At 43.1% G+C, this 18198-nt stretch overlaps 1 protein-coding gene across 1 annotated transcript in view; it reads left to right on the top strand.

The window, feature by feature from the left end:
* SFMBT2 (Scm like with four mbt domains 2) overlaps positions 1-18198 on the top strand; it is a 110396-nt gene that overhangs the window by 65250 nt on the left and 26948 nt on the right. Inside the window, exons 8-11 of the mRNA XM_035549394.2 lie at positions 5208-5309; positions 5962-6109; positions 10647-10729; positions 12408-12534. Coding sequence (XP_035405287.1) covers positions 5208-5309; positions 5962-6109; positions 10647-10729; positions 12408-12534 — 460 coding nt within the window. The remainder of the gene's footprint in view (positions 1-5207; positions 5310-5961; positions 6110-10646; positions 10730-12407; positions 12535-18198) is intronic.

The following is an 18198-nucleotide window of genomic DNA, read 5'->3' as shown; positions in this document are numbered from 1 at the left end:
TTTGCCCTAATGCCATCTGCAGCCGGCCGAGCCATACGGAGAAGGTGTATTTGGATTTAGCCCGGCTACTCTGCAACGTTGCTGTTTCTATGGTAACTATTTATATTCAAAAAGAGAAGCTTAAAATCTGTAGGGCTAAATTTGATCCTAGGCAGAAGCATCTGTGGTTTTTAAGGGGCTCTTTGGTAGGTGCAGGTGGTCGCGGCTGCCAAGCTCAGGGTCACAGAGCCTCCAAAGCCTCCTTCCCAGCACCCTATCCTCTTCATCCCACCACACATCTCTCCAGGCTGGTCTTCCCACCACCACGCTCGTCCAAACGAGGGACAATTTGCTCCTGTTGTGTGTTACTGGGGGATCTCTGGGTCCCTGCAGAGAGCGTGTCTGCAGGGAAAATTGCTCCGTGTTTAGCAAAGGACGTTGATGAATCGCAAACAAGACTGATTCATCTGCAAATAATGCAAAGGGTTGCATTTGGGAGGGTTTCTTTATTTATTTTTTTTGCTCAATTAAAAAACAAATGCCAGATTCCTGTAGAGGCAGTTTAACCACTGCTATTGCTGTGCATGTGACTGGTTACCAGACATGAGCTTTGTGATTAAAATGAGGCCATTAGAAGCAGCCGGTATCTTAGAGAATTAGGGAAAACACCGGGGGAAGCAATTTCTTTCAAAACAAAAGCTGAAATAAATAACATGTTTCCAGTCGTACCAGATGGAGCCTGCTTCTTCTATGTCCTTAGTAGGGGAAAGCAGGAGAAAGTTGATTGAAGGGAACACCATTTCACACTGTTGCATCTGGTGAGGATGAAAGGAGGCTCAGGTTAATCATACATTAATTGTTTGCTGTTTCTGATCAGCCTCTCAACTTTGCAACTTTTCAGCGTTCAGGCTTAGTTCTGAGTTCTTATAATTGGTGTGAATGTGACTATCTTGGACTAAAAGAACCCTGCGTTTGGGGGTATTTGAAAATCAGACTTTTCCCCTTATCTGCATGCTGTGTAAGCTGTTGGGTTTAAAATGAGATGACTCCAGTGCTTTATGTTGAGGAAAATGGACTAAGAACGAGCATTTCAGAACCAGAAGGAGATGCCTTTCTTTGGGTTTGTGGACACAGCTACCAGAACGGGCCCATAGCATGACTTCCCTAAATGCCACAGGCAAAAGCAGCTTAGCCAAGTCCCACTGCTCTCTGCTTTGCCTGGTGGAGTGTAAAAAGACCTGAGCTCCAGTATTTTATGACCAGAATACTGCTGTGATGTGGACAAACTTGAGTTTACTTACACTTAAATGACATTGGTGTAGTAGAAATACTCAGAAGCCAGATTTAGCAAGGTATTCAGGCGCCAGAAAGGGCAAATAACTGATTTTGCAGTATATCTTTTTGAGTTCAAGACCAATGCTCAGAGGAAGTCAGTGAGTTTTCTTTAGGACTTATGCACATCACCCACACAGGTGCATCCCCAAAGCCTGTCCATATCCTTGAGTCTGAATACTTTTGTAAATCCGTTTGTGGGCTTCTTTTGGAATGACATTTAGGCTCCCAAGACACCCTGACATTTTTGAAACCTGCACTGCCTGTGGCTCATTAGCTATGAAGGAGAAAGTCAGGCAGTTCTCTCAGCACCTGAAGAAGAGGGTTGGGAATTAGGAGCCTGGTTCTTCTCCCAGCCCAGTTGCTGACTTCTTGTTTGACCTTCAGCCGTTCCAGCATTCAGCCTTGCAGCTGGATGATGGGAAGCAATGCTTGTTGCACTGAGCTGTTGCAAAGATGTTTTTGTGGAAAGGTTGCAGAAAAATGTACTCTAAGAAGATGCAGATAATGATGCAGATGAGTTAAAGCTGACTTTCAGGTGGCCTGGAGGGTTGCAGCCCATGCAAACCGGCAAATTTTGCAAGTGCAAGCTGCTCTCAAATGGCAAGAGTGGGGCTGAGTTGAATTGCTTCCTAGGCTTTGCAGTGAGAGTTGTGACAGCCGATGGGTTTGGGCTGTAAGTGACAGACGTTCATTCAGTGGAGGGTTCTGCAATTTTCCATTCATTGCTTGTAAGCACCATTGTGGGCTGTAATCCATCATGTTAGAGATGGTGATCCTTTGAATGAGCAACTCTGGTGCTCGTTCCACGTTAATTCATTGTACTTTCCTTGGTGTGATTTTCGCTTTGCTGTAGGGGATTTCTCAGCATTGTTGTGGCTTGTCGGGCTAGCTTTCTTGACTGCTTACCAGCAGTGAGGGCTGGGAGGTTATTTCTGTTGCCTGTTAGACAGGCTAGCTGCTTGTGTAAATCTGCATGGTCGGTGGGGCTGTTTCTGGGAAGCATTGCCTGCCAGCAGGAGTACAGGTTCACTATGCACGGGGCTATAAAGTGCTCCAACTGACCTATTCGACTCCATTGCAAAGCAAATTGAAACTTGCTTGAAGTAGTTGCTAGAAATTAATGGCTGGTGACATCCTCATAGGTGGCTTTGAATGCCATGGGCAGTCATAAAGGGTTGGTTTCTGCCACCCAGAAACATTTCAGGCACTGCTTTTGCTCTGCTGCAGGGTCTGGTGGGGAGCCGGGGGAAGGTCTCACCCCTTTGGTCCTCTTTTTGCAGCTGCTTTTATTTAACGGGCGTCTTCCCTGTCAGTGTGAATAATGGGAAGAGAGCACAGTTCATTATCCACTGTATCACTTTGAGTCTAATACTAATTAAAAGCTTTGCCTTCACTTCTGTAAAACCTATTCTTAGAAATTATGTAAATTAATTGGAGTTTTGAAGAGGAGCATATGCCAAATCCTAAGTAATTCCCTGCTGGCTGAGATAGCTCCAGCACTGGAGCCGGAGAACGGCATTGGGATCTTTTTTCTTTCTGTGGCTGCAGAAATCTAAGGCTCTTTTGGTAAATTTTGATGCTTCTCTTTAACAAATATGTGAAAGAGATCAAATATCCAGACCATGACCATTTGCCAGAGAGGTACAATACAAAGGTTTTTTCTCCATGAAAGCTTTTCCATCTCAAAAATGACATTTAACACAGACATGCTTTTTGCTTCCACAGCTCTTCTCCAAACAAATGTACGTTCCTGCTTCAAAGAGAATTTTCTGCCTTAAAAAGGAGACGTACCTAAGATCCCACGAGTTCCCCTTGGGAGTTTATTCTTGCTATTAATTTAAACATTAAAGATGTTTACATGAGATCCCACTGAATGAGAACGGAGATTTGATCCTAAGATACATAGCACATGGACAAAAGGGGATGTGCTTTTGAAGTAAAACAAATAGCTTTAAATGTTATTAACTTCATGTTTTTTCCTACTTAATTATTTTTCCCCTTCAAAAAAGGCCAGAGTAAAAAAAAAAAAAAAGAAGGAGCAGAACCAAAGAAACTGATTCAAATAAAAATGGGAAGCAATATGGTTTTAAGTATTTTGGTCTCAATCAACAAATCACTTACAAAGTTGATGAAACTACTTGCATGTTTAAAGATAAACATGATTAAGTACTTTGGTAGATCTGGGCTTATTATGTAGCGAAGCCGGATGCGAGCGTGAGTTGAATCCTGTATCTTTTGATGGGAAGATGCTGCAGTGTAAGCTTGCTTCCAGATGTACATTTTGCACAGTTGCCTTTTCTTTACAACCTCACCCCAAGGATTAAGAGGTGCTGGGTGTGGATCCTCGTGTAGGGAAGGAGTCATCCCTCCAGCCCAGATGCTTTCTGCCTTTGGAGATTTGAAGTTCACTGCCAGTGAGGTGTGATTTTTGCAGCCATCGTCTTTTCCCAGCTGAAGTATTTTTGGTAGTAAAGATGGCAGTTTCGATAACCTGTCTGACTGATGCATCCCTTGAACTGTGCAACATCTATATACAAGGAGCCAAATTCTCTTCCCTGAATCAGCCTTTTATTCAGCGAAACGTTCACATCATAAAATTGCCAGAAATGGGTCTCTTGGCTTGCTGGGACTTCAGTGATGTGGAAGTAACTGCCAGCAATTGCAAGTACAGCTGATGCTATGCTGCAGGACACCAGAACTCCTAAACGTCTGCTCCTTCCTCAGCCATTAGTCCATTGTGGTGCTTTGGACCATTATTACTAAATCTTCCTCAGTTTCCCCATTGGTACATACTTCCCCTGCTGTGAAGCTGAAGTCATTACGATACTTTTTTTTTTGACTGCTTTTTGGTTCTCACATAAAAGGCACTATAACATTGCAAAGCTAGGTAAGATGAAAACAACTATTCCTTTAGCCTTAGTAGGATCTTGTAAAACCCCTTATCTCTAATGGCACTGGGAATGTACAATCCCAAAATAGAAGTTGTTAAGTCTGCAAGCGAGAACAATTCTTGGGAAGGAAAGAACAACGACATACAACATCAGATCAATAGAAAATAATTTTTGAACAAGAGTACAACATGTAGCAGTGAATGTAGGTGGGAATGACACTGCTAAGCACTTTATTAGGTAGCCTTCTGCATGTATTTTTGAGTTCAATGTGTGTGTGCATGTTTTAAGTGTAACAGCATCACCTTTTATGCATGTTTTGGCTGAAACACAGATTGTTAAGAAATACTGTAGGACACTTTTATTGAATGAACACGAAATACGATCATTACTTTGGAATTAGGATGCCAACGTATATGCCTATTGGACAGGGGTCATGAGTGATGGAGTAATTTGATAGATGTAACAGTAAACTGATGGCAAATTAGGGAGTCAAACCAGGGTTGTTTCTGGGCTTTGGGACTGCATCCTGCTGATGCCACAAAGCTGTTGTGTGCAGCCTTCGGGGCACAGACGGGTTTGATGCCAGTTGAAGGTGTCATGATGGGCATGTACCTGAACACAGTTCCATGTTTTCCCACCACCATGTTCTCTCATTGCCCACCTTTCGGGTCCAACTTCAGTGTCTGCACTTTATTCTACCTTCGATATGGTTGGAGAAAAGACCTTGCCTCTTAAGGTACATGGAAACCAGCACAGGTCTGTATTTGGTGCCCTGCAGGAGCCAGGCATCCACCAGGGTGAATTAGGGCCATCTTGGGCTGCTTCCACCCATAGGAGGACCAGGAGCACCTGGTTGGATTTGGGGCAGGCAGGTAATCTGGCAGTCAGCTGAGTAACAAAACCCACATGGAGACATTTCAAACAGATTTCCAAAAGTATTGACCCCTCCTTGGTGGATGGTGCTGACACACCGCCTGTTCTTCCTCCCCGTTCTTTCCCCAGGACCATGCTGATTTGCGAAGCCACTTCTTCACTGTGGGGATGAAGCTGGAGGCGGTGAATATGAAGGAGCCATTTCATATCTGTCCTGCATCAGTGACCAAGGTGAGCTCCCGGCAAGGAGGGCTGGGAAGAGCGTTCCTACTGATTTCCACCATATTTAGAAAAACTCAGGAGTAGTTCTTCATTGCCTGGAGAACACATTAAGAAGCATGTTCAAAAGTCGTCTGTGAATGTTTTCCTTCTTCAGGAATTGTTTCTGTCGCACCAGCATCACTAGGTGACTATATATGCACTTAGATCTGATTGGGATGAAGATGTCCATCTACCACTTTCATGCAGAAATAGGGAAGCTGTCTTATATCCCTGTCTTCTCTCCATGCATGCATATTTTCCCTGCACATCTGGGAAATCCTTTGAAATAAAACAGCTGGACAGACGGGGTACCTGGGTATTTAATTCACACTCTCAAAGCAAGAGAGGGGAAGGCCATGGGGTCTCCAGGGTTGCCTCCAGTCCCTGCTCAGCCATGGGCACACTGAGTGACCCTGGATGATGGAGCTTTCCCTTGCCTTGGTTTACGCATCTGTAAAACTCAAGCCTTGTCTCTTTGGCAGATCACTTTGATGACAAGTGTTAGGTGACTGGGGGTTATTTTCAGGAGTAGTTTGATTCCAGTTTGTTTCAGCTTTCTGTGTTTGCTGGTGTTGTGGCGAATTTAATATCTGATTTTGTTTCCTTCTTTTTCTTCCCTTAGGTTTTTAACAATCATTATTTACAAGTGACCATTGATGACCTGAGACCTGAACCCAGCAAAATCTCAATGCTTTGCCATGCGGATTCCTTAGGGATCTTGCCAATACAGTGGTGCCTTAAAAATGGAGTCAATCTCACACCTCCCAAGGGTTTGTATTCCTTCTCGATGATTTGCAGCTTTCCTCTTAAGGAAGCTAGCCTCCTCTTAACTGCCTTTAAAACCACGCCGCTCTTTGCTGCGCAGCATCACGTTAAGCATCTCCAGCCAGAGCATCTCTGTTGAGTCACTGGGGCTGTTCTGGCTTATAACAGCCTGTGAACATCTCTACAAACGTGCCTTGCTGATAGATTGATGTCCATGTGCTTTGAATTCTGAAGCAAGCTGCACTGAAGCCTAGGAAATTCCTGTAAAATGCATCTTGCTGCTGCTTTGTGTGTGCAGAGCACAAGAGGAGCATTAAAAGCCATATTATGTTAGAGACAAACCAGGCAGCTCCACTACAGCATCCCCATAGGTACAATGCTGAGATGAAGCAAAGCTCCTAAATCTAAATATCTCCTGTATTGAAATCACCTTGTGCCTCACCAGTAAGCTCATAACTGCCTGCTAGGAGTGTGTAGACATTTCTTTAGCTGTCTCGAAAAAACTCCAGGCGAACACAAATTCAGAGCAGTGCTCGGGTCAGAGCTAGGAGAAACAGCCTCCAGCCATGCTGTTTCCCAACTTTGTAGCAGTGCAGTTAATTACTTGCAATTTCAGACAACCACCTGCAGTGCCTTAGCAATATTTCTTCACTTGCAAAATACGTTGGCTCTCTGGAATTTCGGATTTTTGAATCTGGTGTTGAACTTTTGCCAAAAAATGGCATTGCTTGGGAGAAGAAGAAATGCTTAAAAAAATCCTATGAAGTTGTGTACAGGCATATTTGTCTTCATTTTGGGAAATTATGTGTGTGTGTGTATATATATATATATATGTATATGCTTCTGCTCATCCCAAGGAAGTGAAGGATTATTCCCTGCCAGATTCAGAGTCCTCTTATGTAGATCGTAACTTGAAATTCTCACCAAAGTCCTGGAGCCCTGTGCGTGCAGCTGTATATAGTGTATCTATGATTAATTTGTTGCTTTTACTGAAATAAATGCACTCTGTGGATGCTTTACCTCCCTTCTGCTTAAATTCCAGTGTAATGACAATACCTGTGTAAGTGCTCACTGGCCAGAAAAGTTGCTAAAAATGGAAGTAAATTCAGTGTTTTCTTGTTTTGTTTTGTATGGATTTGTGTTTTTTTTTCCATCACAAATTCACATGCAGCTTCCCCCAGGCCAGCTAATTAACTTAAGTAAACCGTAGGCCAGACATTTCTCTTTAAAGGGTCATGGCCTAATAATTTCCAGTCCATGTTGGTACAAAGCCTGTCTGAGGTGGTGTTTTATGGGTCAGGTGTATGAGCAGTCTCTTTTAGACACCAACATATTTAGAAGTGTCTCTAGCATCCTTCTACCTGCCCTAATGTATTTCTCAATTTGGTCAGTAAAGTTTAAACATCAAGGAGGCATCTGGTGTAATGTCTGGTGATTGGGATCTACGTGGGCTCAGAAAGTGTATAAAGTCCTTCTTTTCTGCTGTCAGATCAGAAATCGTGGAGAGAAGCTATTAAAAGAAGTGTACAGCAAGTGGTACATAGATGCGCAAAATATGTGGTTTCTTCTAGTGTGAATGGGGACTGCATGCCCAAAATACATCAGGACTTAAGGTGTCAAAAAACTCTTCCATTAGCAAGCATGCACTTCAAGTCACTAAAATGTCATTAGACACTGGAGCACTTTCTGAAAAAAAAACAGCCAACAAGAAAAAAACCACCACCAACAAAAAACAACAGCAGGAAAATATAGATTGAAAGTGAAATGCATCCAGACCCACATTTGAGGTGTTCTCTGAGAAGGATAATATCAGCTTTGGATAAAGAAATAATCAGGGCTGATACGAGAGGGCTGCAACACTACTGTTGAATCGCTCTGTGGAAGGAGGAGGGAATCCCACCATTTCCACTCAAACCACTGGATGGCTCTACCTGCCCTGGGGCATCCAGAATTACCTTTTTTTTTTTTTGAAATGCAGATTTGACAGTTCTTCTGCTTGGTTATGTTGACAAAATTTAATGTTGCCTAAATGGCTCTCCTTGTTGAAAGGCATAAAAAAGTCCCCATGGATCAGCAGATGACAAGGGAAAACCACAGAAGTCCTTTTTCTCTTGGTGCGAAGTGTCATTGCTATGTTCTGGGCTTGTTTGTTTGGGTTTATTTATGGTTGACAGAGAGGTTCTCTGATTTTAAAATTGACTGATTTAACTTCATCAGAACAGCATGGCGGGTTGGGATATTTGGGTTCAGAGTACTTTATTTCTTTAATATCTGTTCTTTTGCTTTTTTGCCTGTCAGGCCTGTGTTGAAACCAAACATGTAATAGATGAGTCATGAGCAGGAGGTGCAAACATTTGCTACTAGAAACAGAGAGCAGTATTTTCCTGTACAGTGCCAAAAATGAATACCCATTTACTGCTGGTGTATAAACATTGAACAAGCACTGTTTATATTTATTGGAGCTGGATTTATAGACCACTTCCCTTTAGAGTGGCAACCATTGTTCCTTTTTATGAGCTATTAAGAGGGGGAAAAACACTGCAGTAGCACTCTTGGTTATGAGACTTACTAAGGAAATACCATTTCCAAAACCTCCATTACATTTGTATTGTTACATTTATTTCTGATTAAACTGCTGAGAGTCAAGATAGCAGTCGCAATGAGGTTTTACATGTTTGGGGGGCAGTAGGTGAATCATGGAAGCCAAGCTTTGAACATTATTATGTGGGCTGAGCTTTAAAGGCTAACAGTTTGGGGATGCCATGTGCTAATGAGGGCACACATATACCTTACATCATGAGGCTCTGTGAAGAGGTACAGGTTTGGTTGAAGGTTATTCTTGTGTATGGTCCTCTTGGAGCAGTCCTCGTTGGGCTGCTGAAGTGAGTTACAGCAAACTGCCCTCCTGGGTTTTGTTCCAACTTGAGTCTCCAGCAAAGGGTCTCACAGAGATTTGGGTAGTGCATGGCCAAGCCAACAGGTTGTGTGTGACAACTCAGGTTTTTATACCCTGCTGAAACCCTGTCAGTGTGCCTTTCCCATCCACTCTGCCAAAATTAAGAGTCCAAAGCTGTTCATGAGGGGTTTTAATCAGAGACATGAGAACATGCAGGGTGTGGGCAGGTTTTTGGGTCCCTGGGAGCATCATGGGGTGAGCCTGATATTATATAGTATGGATAACTGCACTGTGGCTGTCTCCATCCGAGTCCATCATCATAACTGCCTCTGGAATCAATGAAGTGTGAAAGGGACTTTTGCGGAGTGATTTTGCTCCTCCTGAAGGAGGACATGCAGATCACCGCTAGATCTGCCTACTTCTCCATTGACTCTTCAGGGAGCCCTGGGATGACAGACACAGCTCTAGGCACCGCCACTGCAAACATCTGTATGTGATCAGATGAATCCCTTCTGATAGGATGTGCGCTTCTCCTCCTGTTTTCCATTTCATTTTATGAAGCTGAAAAGTATCTGGCAAGCAAATAACTAGAGAGGAAAAAGGAGATGGAAAAGCAGCAGTAAGAAAATACTATTGTAGGAATTGGTTGTTAATGTATGTGAAAACAATACAGGGAGTTTTTTCATATGAAAAAATGAAGATTCTCTGTAAGTGATGGCCCTTTTATACTTCCCTGTGCATGTTTATTTCTAGCTTTCCTATCATTATTGTGTTTTACTATTGCATGTTCATGTCCCACTGAGATAGGCATCTTAGGACCCTTTACTGCTCAAGGCTTTATCTCATTAATTTGTTTGTCAGGAATGCAGTCATTAAGTTTAGAAGCTCATCTTATCCCAGATACTTGCATCTTAGCAGGATGCTTGGGACTTCATTTTCAAAGTTTTTAAATCCTTTTTTTTGGCTCTGGTTGATGGATAAGTGACTACAACTCAGTATTCCAGTCCTTTCTTGCCTACAAAAAAAATCACAATTTTCACTGTCATAAATGATTCATTCCCATCTGATCTTGAGTGTCCCTTTTTGACTGTCAATGAAAAAGACATTAAGGGATGTTCTTTAAGATTGAGTCCAGGCTGAAATGCCAGACAGGGAGATTAAGGGGAGAATTTGGCCTTTAGATGACTCCTGAAACTTTCCAGTGAGAGTAGTTCTGCAATAATGTTATGATGTCTTGCTCCACAGCTTCATCTTTTAGATACCAAAAGAAAGGAGAAAGAGGTCTATGGCTAGTCCCACCTGGAAAACAGGGACAGTAGCACTTCTTGGTAGCTACAGTTTTATTAAAGCCTGAGAGATGCTCACTGGAAAGGGAAAATAAGGAAAATGTGTATGTTTTATTACTTTTTAATAAAGACATGAAGTTTTCAAAGGGAAATGCAGAAGTGGGTGCTGGAGGGGTGCTGGTGTTGACCCTCAGGATGTATGAACGGGCATTCAGGGAGCTCTGCTGGTCCTGCACATTTCACTGAGACGGGGTGGGATGCTGAAATGCAAATGGTTGTCTGCTCGGGGCCCAATTTGTGCTCTCCCTCTGATGTGAAGCGGTGGCTGATAGCACTTTTTTCTGTCTTGTTGTCCTGCAGGTTACTCTGGCCAGGACTTTGACTGGGCCGATTACCAGAAACAGTGCGGAGCGGAGGCGGCGCCTCACCAGTGCTTCAGAAACGTAAGCTCTCTTTTTGTCTCTGTGTTGCGCCTGTCAGACCACATAAAACACGATTGCTTCCACCAGAAAACTTTAGCAAGACTCTCGGAGGTCCCCCAAGAGTCTGTCATAGGAAGGAAGCCAGAAAAGTGTTTCAGGTCTGTCTCTAAAAGAGAAAAAATATGATCTTACTCTTGTCCTGACCTGATTCAGTGAGATTCCCTGCTCTTCATCTCTTTCCCAAAAGCAGAGTGTTGGCAGTCCCACGTCACACCAGCCGTGTTTCTGCATGGCACATGGGGGCTGTGAAGTGGCTTTCCTCAACCATAGCGGCCCAAGCCTGGCCTGGAATAAATCTTTGATGGCAAACTGATGACCTGAACACTTCTTATTGAGGAATTCGGAAGACCTGTGCCACCAACAGAGTTTGACCTGGGAATCAAATCAGAGTTAGGTTTTCTTTGCCCCGTTTATTGTGCCTTCCTGTGCAAAACCCTCTGCCTCAGAGGACTTCAAGTTAAGATTTCTGAAAGTGCAGAGGGAAGGTGGGCCGTGCTGCTTCGCACTGATACAGTGGAAAAGCTTCACTTGTGCAAGCACCCTCCCTTTACTTTTTATCTCCTTCCTTTTTCTCAAGTAATAGATCTGTGCTCTCAACACCAGCAGCCTTGAAAATAGCCTCTGTGTAATATTCTCCAAAGATTAAATCAGGTCTAAGCACTATTTTTTCTCCCTTTTTTTTTTTTCAAAGAAACATTAATCAGATGAACATGTCTGTTATTCTTTCACTCCTGATAACAAAGTTCTCTGCAGAGGGATGCAATCTTACTGTTGTCGCTTGGGCTACCTCCCTGGCAGGTTGGCCCATTTGTTTCGTGTCTGTGAGAAGCTCTTTGATAGAAGTCTTTTTGCAGGCACATCTCCCACCTAGTGCAGCCAGACATAGTGCTGGAAGTGAGTATGCTGTAGCTGTTTCCCCAGGGGGGGATGTTTAACAAGGAGAGACAGTTATGAAATAGATTGACATGACCAAATGCTTAGTAAAATAAACTCCCAGCTAACTGTTTTGCCATTGATCCTGTATAAATTAGCCTCCAGCACTGAGCTGCAGTGAAAGCAGGCAGTGTGATGATAAATGAGGTTTCCTTGTTAGGCAACATAACGAGCATTTAAACAAACTCACCCTGCTTTCCTGCAGTCCTGGCCAGGTCTGTTTTTTGCAGGGTGAGGCTGATCTGTGCTCTGGGCAAGGCTTGGGACAGTCCAAGCAATGCTTGAGCTTAAGCAAAGGGAGAGGGGACCCTGGAAGTGACAGAGTAGCATTCTCACAAGCTCATGACCCCACGTTTTGGTCCTTTTATTTCTTATTCGGGGAGATCACTACTGATTTGGGACCATTGCAGCCACCTCTGGCCTGGCTTTGCTGGTGTGGAGTAACCTCCTCCCGGTCTCAGAGAGTTAGAGATAGGTGTAAACCATGAATTACATTGCTTCCTGATTTGTCACCATCATTGACATTTTCATAGGCATGTCCAGGGCAGCTCCATTTTAAACCTGGATTCCTCTGGGTTCTTCGGTGTCTCCTGCACTTACAGCAATAAGCAGACGGTGCTAATGCTATGCTTCCCGGCAGACTGTCTATTTAAAGTCATTCAGTGCTTCAGTGCCATGTTCCAGTGTTGGTCCTTGGCTTTTTCAGACATCCTTCAGTCGTGGTTTTACAAAGAACATGAAGCTGGAGGCAGTGAACCCCAGGAATCCTGCAGAGATATGCGTCGCCTCGATCACCTCAGTTAAAGGACGGTTAATGTGGCTTCACCTTGAAGGTACGTGCTGTATTTGTGTGGTTCACTCAAACCCTCCCTGTTTTGTCCTTCATCCTCTGCCCAATATTGCTTCCTTTGGCCTTGCCCTTTTATACACTTTAAATGGTAATGTAAGTTTTCGAGAATTGTCTTTTGCTCTCTCCAGGAGGGAGCCACAAGACCTTCCACCCTCCAACCACCTGGACTTTATTAGAGTGATCTCTGTTGACTATAGAAATCTCACTGCCATCATGATAGATCTCTGTCCTAGGAATGGATGGGATGTCTGCCTTGTTTATATGGCTGAGACTTCCACTGATATTTCCAACATGCTCTTGTGGGATCTCAGGTCCTCCTGCAACCTTCTTCCTCCCTTCTTTGCTCTTCTTTTCAATCCTTTGTTTCCCCTACATCCATACTGCTACATGTGCTGTTCCTCACCGTGGCCATTGCCTGCTCACATCCTTCCACTCTGTGATTGTCTCACTTCTTTCATTGACCTGAGAGAGCTTTTGTGGGCAGTAACTGTAATAAATAGTTTAGAAAGCTGTCAGCCTGTGGAGAATACAATGACTATACAAGCAGTATTAGGAGAATGCTGAAAAACTAGCAGGGCATAATGCTGTATCAAACCCTCCATTTTTACCTTTTCTTTAGTGAGGTATAGGTGAGCTCATTTTTGATGTGGTTTTACTCTTGGAACTTCTTTTACCTCAATTCATCTGAGCAAGGATGTCTGAAATTAGGGTAATTTAGAACAGCAGAGGGTTTCTTCTTATTATTGCTTTAAAAACAGCGTTATTTGTAAAATCACTGAGAGCAGAAAGCCATGGTTATTTAAATGTTTTGATGAGCACTGTGATAAACCATAAAGCTGTTGTGTCCTTGTCACAACATATTTTAATTTTTACCCATCAAGCTAACACACTATTGTTAGAGGCTGCTAACTTCATCTACAGTCAATATAAGAGCTTCATTTTCTCTCTGAAATCAATGGTAATTGGGTCAGCATCAACTACAAATGCCATATGTTTCTTTGCTTTCTTCTGGGGAGCCACGAAAATATCAAAGGCACATCAAGTGGCCCAGAGTCCTGCCCATCACCAGGCTCTGTACGATCTGTGCTCCTGCTGCTGGATAAATGCTTGGGGGAGACATGCTTGTGTCTGCCTTGTGCTGCCAGCCCTGACGCAGTGAAAAGGGAACATCTTGCTGTAACCCTCCCATTTGGAAAATAAAGTGCATTTGGTTAAGCTACCATGATGAAAGGGTGATGATAAAATGCCTTCATTCCTTTGCGTGCTGCCGCGTATTGATAGGTAGATACCATGTAGCTCTGCTTGTGCGTATCTGATAGATGCCACTAGGTGTTCCAAGGCATCTGTGAGAGATTGGGCTGATGAAAGAGCAGCGTTCTTTTAAAAACTTGCTACATACAAGCCCAGGAAACACAGTGGCATTTTTTTCCTCAGTGATCTGGAAGGAAAGCAAGGCATGGTCTTATCTGCAGCCAAAGGAGTAGTGCATGCTGTTGGTATCCCAGGCTCCGAAGAAGAGGAAGGGATGGGGAAAAATTAAGTTTGTGCAAAGTTTCAGATACAGAGTTGCCCCGCAGAGACCAGAATCGAAAGGAAACAGAGCATCTTCCCTTTGCTAAAGCCAGTGACACCCGCAAGCTCCATGGGAACCCTGTAGTGGGAGTTGGGAGCGAGGAAAGGGGTCACCCATTTCTTCTGTGATGGCCCGTGGGGCCAGGATGATGGCTCAGTAATTCTGCTGAAATGCATTAAAACCAGACTGTTGTCAGGATTGAATGTGAAAGCAGGGTGAAGCTTTATTCTCAGACATTATTGCAAGTTTTTTTGGTTCTTCCAGGGTAAAACAGCTAGGAAAATGTTAATGGGGTACAAACCATGCTCAGGCACATGATATCACGAAAGGACAGACCTACAGGGGTCAGGGCAAGGGGTTTCTGCATACATCCCATGGGAAATGAAGTCTCATGCATGTTCTGCACAAAAGTCACCTTCTCTCCTCTGCAAGATGCTCAGCTCTCAGTTTTCTAGGGCTGGGAAAACACTGAAAGCCAGACTGATGCTAACAGCTTCATCATCCCCTGGTGCAGGGAAGGTGCTTTTCCCTTCAGCACCATGGTGCACTGATTGTAATAACCCAAGTATTTCAGCGCCTGACAATGTGCAGTGCAGTTTGTACAAGAGGAAAGGTCTCAGATCAAAGCCCTTGAAGTTAGTAATAACATTGACATGTAACCCAAAGTACCTCATCTGTGCTAGCAGCTTGTTCTGAAATGTAACAAAGGCAGATGTTCTGTGGCATTTAGCTCTACAGAAACAACATTACATGGTAGACAAGGTTCTCCCGGTGCCTCTGCGATAAATCTCTTTCTCAGAGATTTATAACTCAATTGCTACCTAAAGAGATTCCTTCTGATCTAAAGCTTGGCAGGCAAACTGCTTAGTGCTTGTTGTGTCTTTGCTTCTAAGCCCTGCAGCTTGGGCTGGCTAAAATCTGGGGAGATCTTCTTCATTCTCTATCACCAGCATGTAGCTTTGTCCCCTCTGTGTTTATCTCCAGTGTACAGAGCAAGTACAACTTTGTACATCTGCTTTTGGTGGAGCATCATGCAATGGCAGGTTTTGTTTTTTTCATCTGTGAAAACCAATTGCCTTCAGACTTATGGTAGCTAAAGCTCATCTGCAGCCTGTTCTGGACACTTGGCAGATATTTTTATGAAAGAACTGGAATTAATGGTTGTTTGAAATTCACTTTTCACTAATACCATTGTTGAATTTACGCCCATGTGGTCAAGGAATCTGGCCCATTTTCACAAATGTCCTTCTTATATTGGGAGGTGCCTTCACTTTTCTGTATGGATTTGATGGGGTCTGGGAATCTTTCAGAATCATGTTTTTTTTTTTTTAATCTGTAATACTTTTTCAAAGGGACGCAGTGTTCACTAAACTGCCCATTACAGTGAACAAGGAATGCTGTTTCTTGGGTCTTTAAATCAACCAGTCCTCCAAGGCCCTGAATAAAGGCAGGGAGAAAGGCACATGTATCGCTCCCTTCTCTTGTCGCTTTCTCTCTGCCTTTTTACTCTCTTAATTTCTTAAAGGAAGTTTTTTTTACAACTTGTCATAAAAATCCTGTGTGTATGTCCTTGCCTTTTGAGTTCTTATATATAAATGCTTTACACTTGTTTTATATCTCAATACCAGGAATAGAATGATCTGTAGTAAAAGGAAAAGATGCAAAAGACTGCAAAAATAAAAAGAAGGCTTTGCTGCTGTTGAAATTCGTGACTGCAGTATGCACAGCGTTAGCCTAAAACTAGGCATTAAAAAAACAACAATGCAGAACACTGCTTGCAAAGTTGTAAAATAAATGTGGCTTGGACTACGGCATGGTGTTTTTTTTCAACTCCATTAATACACTATTGTTTCTAACTGATTATTTATATTCTTGTAGCAGCAAGACTCCCAACTGCCATGGGAGCCCATCACTGAAGACCTCGGGTCCCACCATTTATCATGGGCGCATCTGAAGCTTTCATTGTTGCCCTCCCAGTTTCGCTGTTTGACAGCCCAAACTGCAGCCATAAAACAGGACACAGTAGTTAAGCAGCGTCGAGTTAGACATGAGGGAACATTGCTTAATAAATCATGCTTTGTACAGTAGCAAAACTCTGTAAACTTCAGGGCAAGCATTTAATGAGCAGCAGTATAGTTCCCCTGTGGACGGAAAGAAGTACAGGGCTGATCCAAGGCTGTGCACATCCCATCACTTGCTGCTACTTTATTACTCATCATCTGCATTGTTAATTTTTACAGGTTCATTTTAGATTTTAAGGCTGAAACTTTCTGGTGTGAATTTATACAAGTAATAATGTACACTCTCTGCACAGACTAGGAATTTAAGGAAAACTCTCCTGTTAATCGCTACTCCAGAGAGGTGTTCCATAATTTTCCCTTGGATAGTTTTCCAGAGTTGCTGCACTATTCTGCCTATCCTATAAGATTTATAATGGGAGATGGAAATTTTCCTCACTCTATTTCCAATCTCCCTGTTCTCTGTTTTTCTATTTAACCTCTCAAGTCTCACGGACATTTCTCGGTCTAGCAAGATGGCAGCGTAAAATGCAGCAGATGAAACTAATGAGTTCCAAACAAGCTGGTTTCCATTTACACGAGTTAGTCCAAATGAAGCAGTGAGATGTCGGAAGTGGAAGGCAGGATTATTGATTGCCAAAGGGAAGAAGTAGTGCAAGCGAGGCCAGAATAGCTGTGATTATGTCTTACAAGAAGAATAGTGGTGTTGCAGCAGAACAGACATTGTGGTGCTTTCTTGCTCGTCAGGGCAGCTGCAGCTGGTAAAAACAGTTTTCATGCCACATATATTGTTTGTGAGCAGGAAGGTACCTCTGATTCATTTATTGAATCAGAATAACACCATAGGACAGTTACAGTCATTAAAACAGTAGATTTTCCCAGATCAGTTGAAATTTCAGTGTGTTGATCTCTTGCTCTATTTATGACTCGATCCATTGCTGGCTCACCTTGTGAATGTCTTGCCTCTGACTTCAGCAGTTCTCACATCTGATCCTTGGCTGGGTTTGTGGCATTGGGTGAAAATGTTTTGCACCCTGGAGAGTGCATCTTCTGTCAGGTTCAAACTGAGCTGTGACCATTTGGTATTTCTTCGCGGAGGTAAATGGTTGTTCAGGGGATGCCAGGCTGCATCCTGCATTGTGTGGCTTCATCTTTTCTTCTTCCCTTCCCTGTATGCTGGTGAAGGAGACCAGATCTTCAAGGTATGATGCATGAGCACAATGCAGGGCTCAGAGGAATACCACGAAGGCATCCATGAATTTATGCAGACAATGTGACTGCTTTTTTATTTTTATTTTTATTTTTATTTTTATTTTTATTTTTATTTTTATTTTTATTTTTATTTTTATTTTTATTTTTTTTCTCCAGCATTCTAAACACTAGCACCAATTTCCTGCTTCCTTTGGTTTTCAGTACAACCTCACACTCTCAAAAACACAGCAAGTTTATTGCTAGAGACAAGACCAATCCAAGTGCTGCAACTCAAGTCTTGATGCCATTCCCATCACAAAGTTCAATTACTGTTTCAATTACACTGCAAGCCCTTGATGAACATTCATTAGTGGGAAGCTCCCCGTCGTCATCTAGCTGAGCGCAGCCAAACGCTGCTGCACTAAGCAGGAGGCAAAGATGCTGTAACAGATGCAGAAGTGAGGATGCTGCAGGGGAAGCTGCTAATCCTTTGGTCTGTTTTATTAGGAGATGGTCTCATGCTGTTGCTGGTCCTAGTGTGGAAATGGCAGAGGGACAGGAACTTGCTGATGAGGCTGTACAAGCACAGATGGAGTTGAATTGGAGTCATTAAATGGTGTCTTGACACAGGGCCCGGAGTTGTTTCTGAAAGACCTCAAAGTTAGTGGGAATATTTCCAGTGGGCTTTGAGTGAGACCCAAATAAACCAAGACAGGCGAGTGTCTTCTGAAGGAGACATAGTAACCAAGCTGGAAGAGATTGGCTTTAGGTGGAAATTTCCCGTGAGAATTTGGAGCCCGTGCTATGTCAGAGATCTTAGTGCATCTATCCCATTTAGGGTTTTTATGTTGCCTTGTTGGGTGAT

This window comes from Cygnus atratus, chromosome 1 (genome assembly GCF_013377495.2).
Source record: "Cygnus atratus isolate AKBS03 ecotype Queensland, Australia chromosome 1, CAtr_DNAZoo_HiC_assembly, whole genome shotgun sequence".
Lineage (NCBI taxonomy): Eukaryota > Metazoa > Chordata > Aves > Anseriformes > Anatidae > Cygnus > Cygnus atratus.
This window is presented reverse-complemented; position numbering and strand designations above follow the sequence as displayed.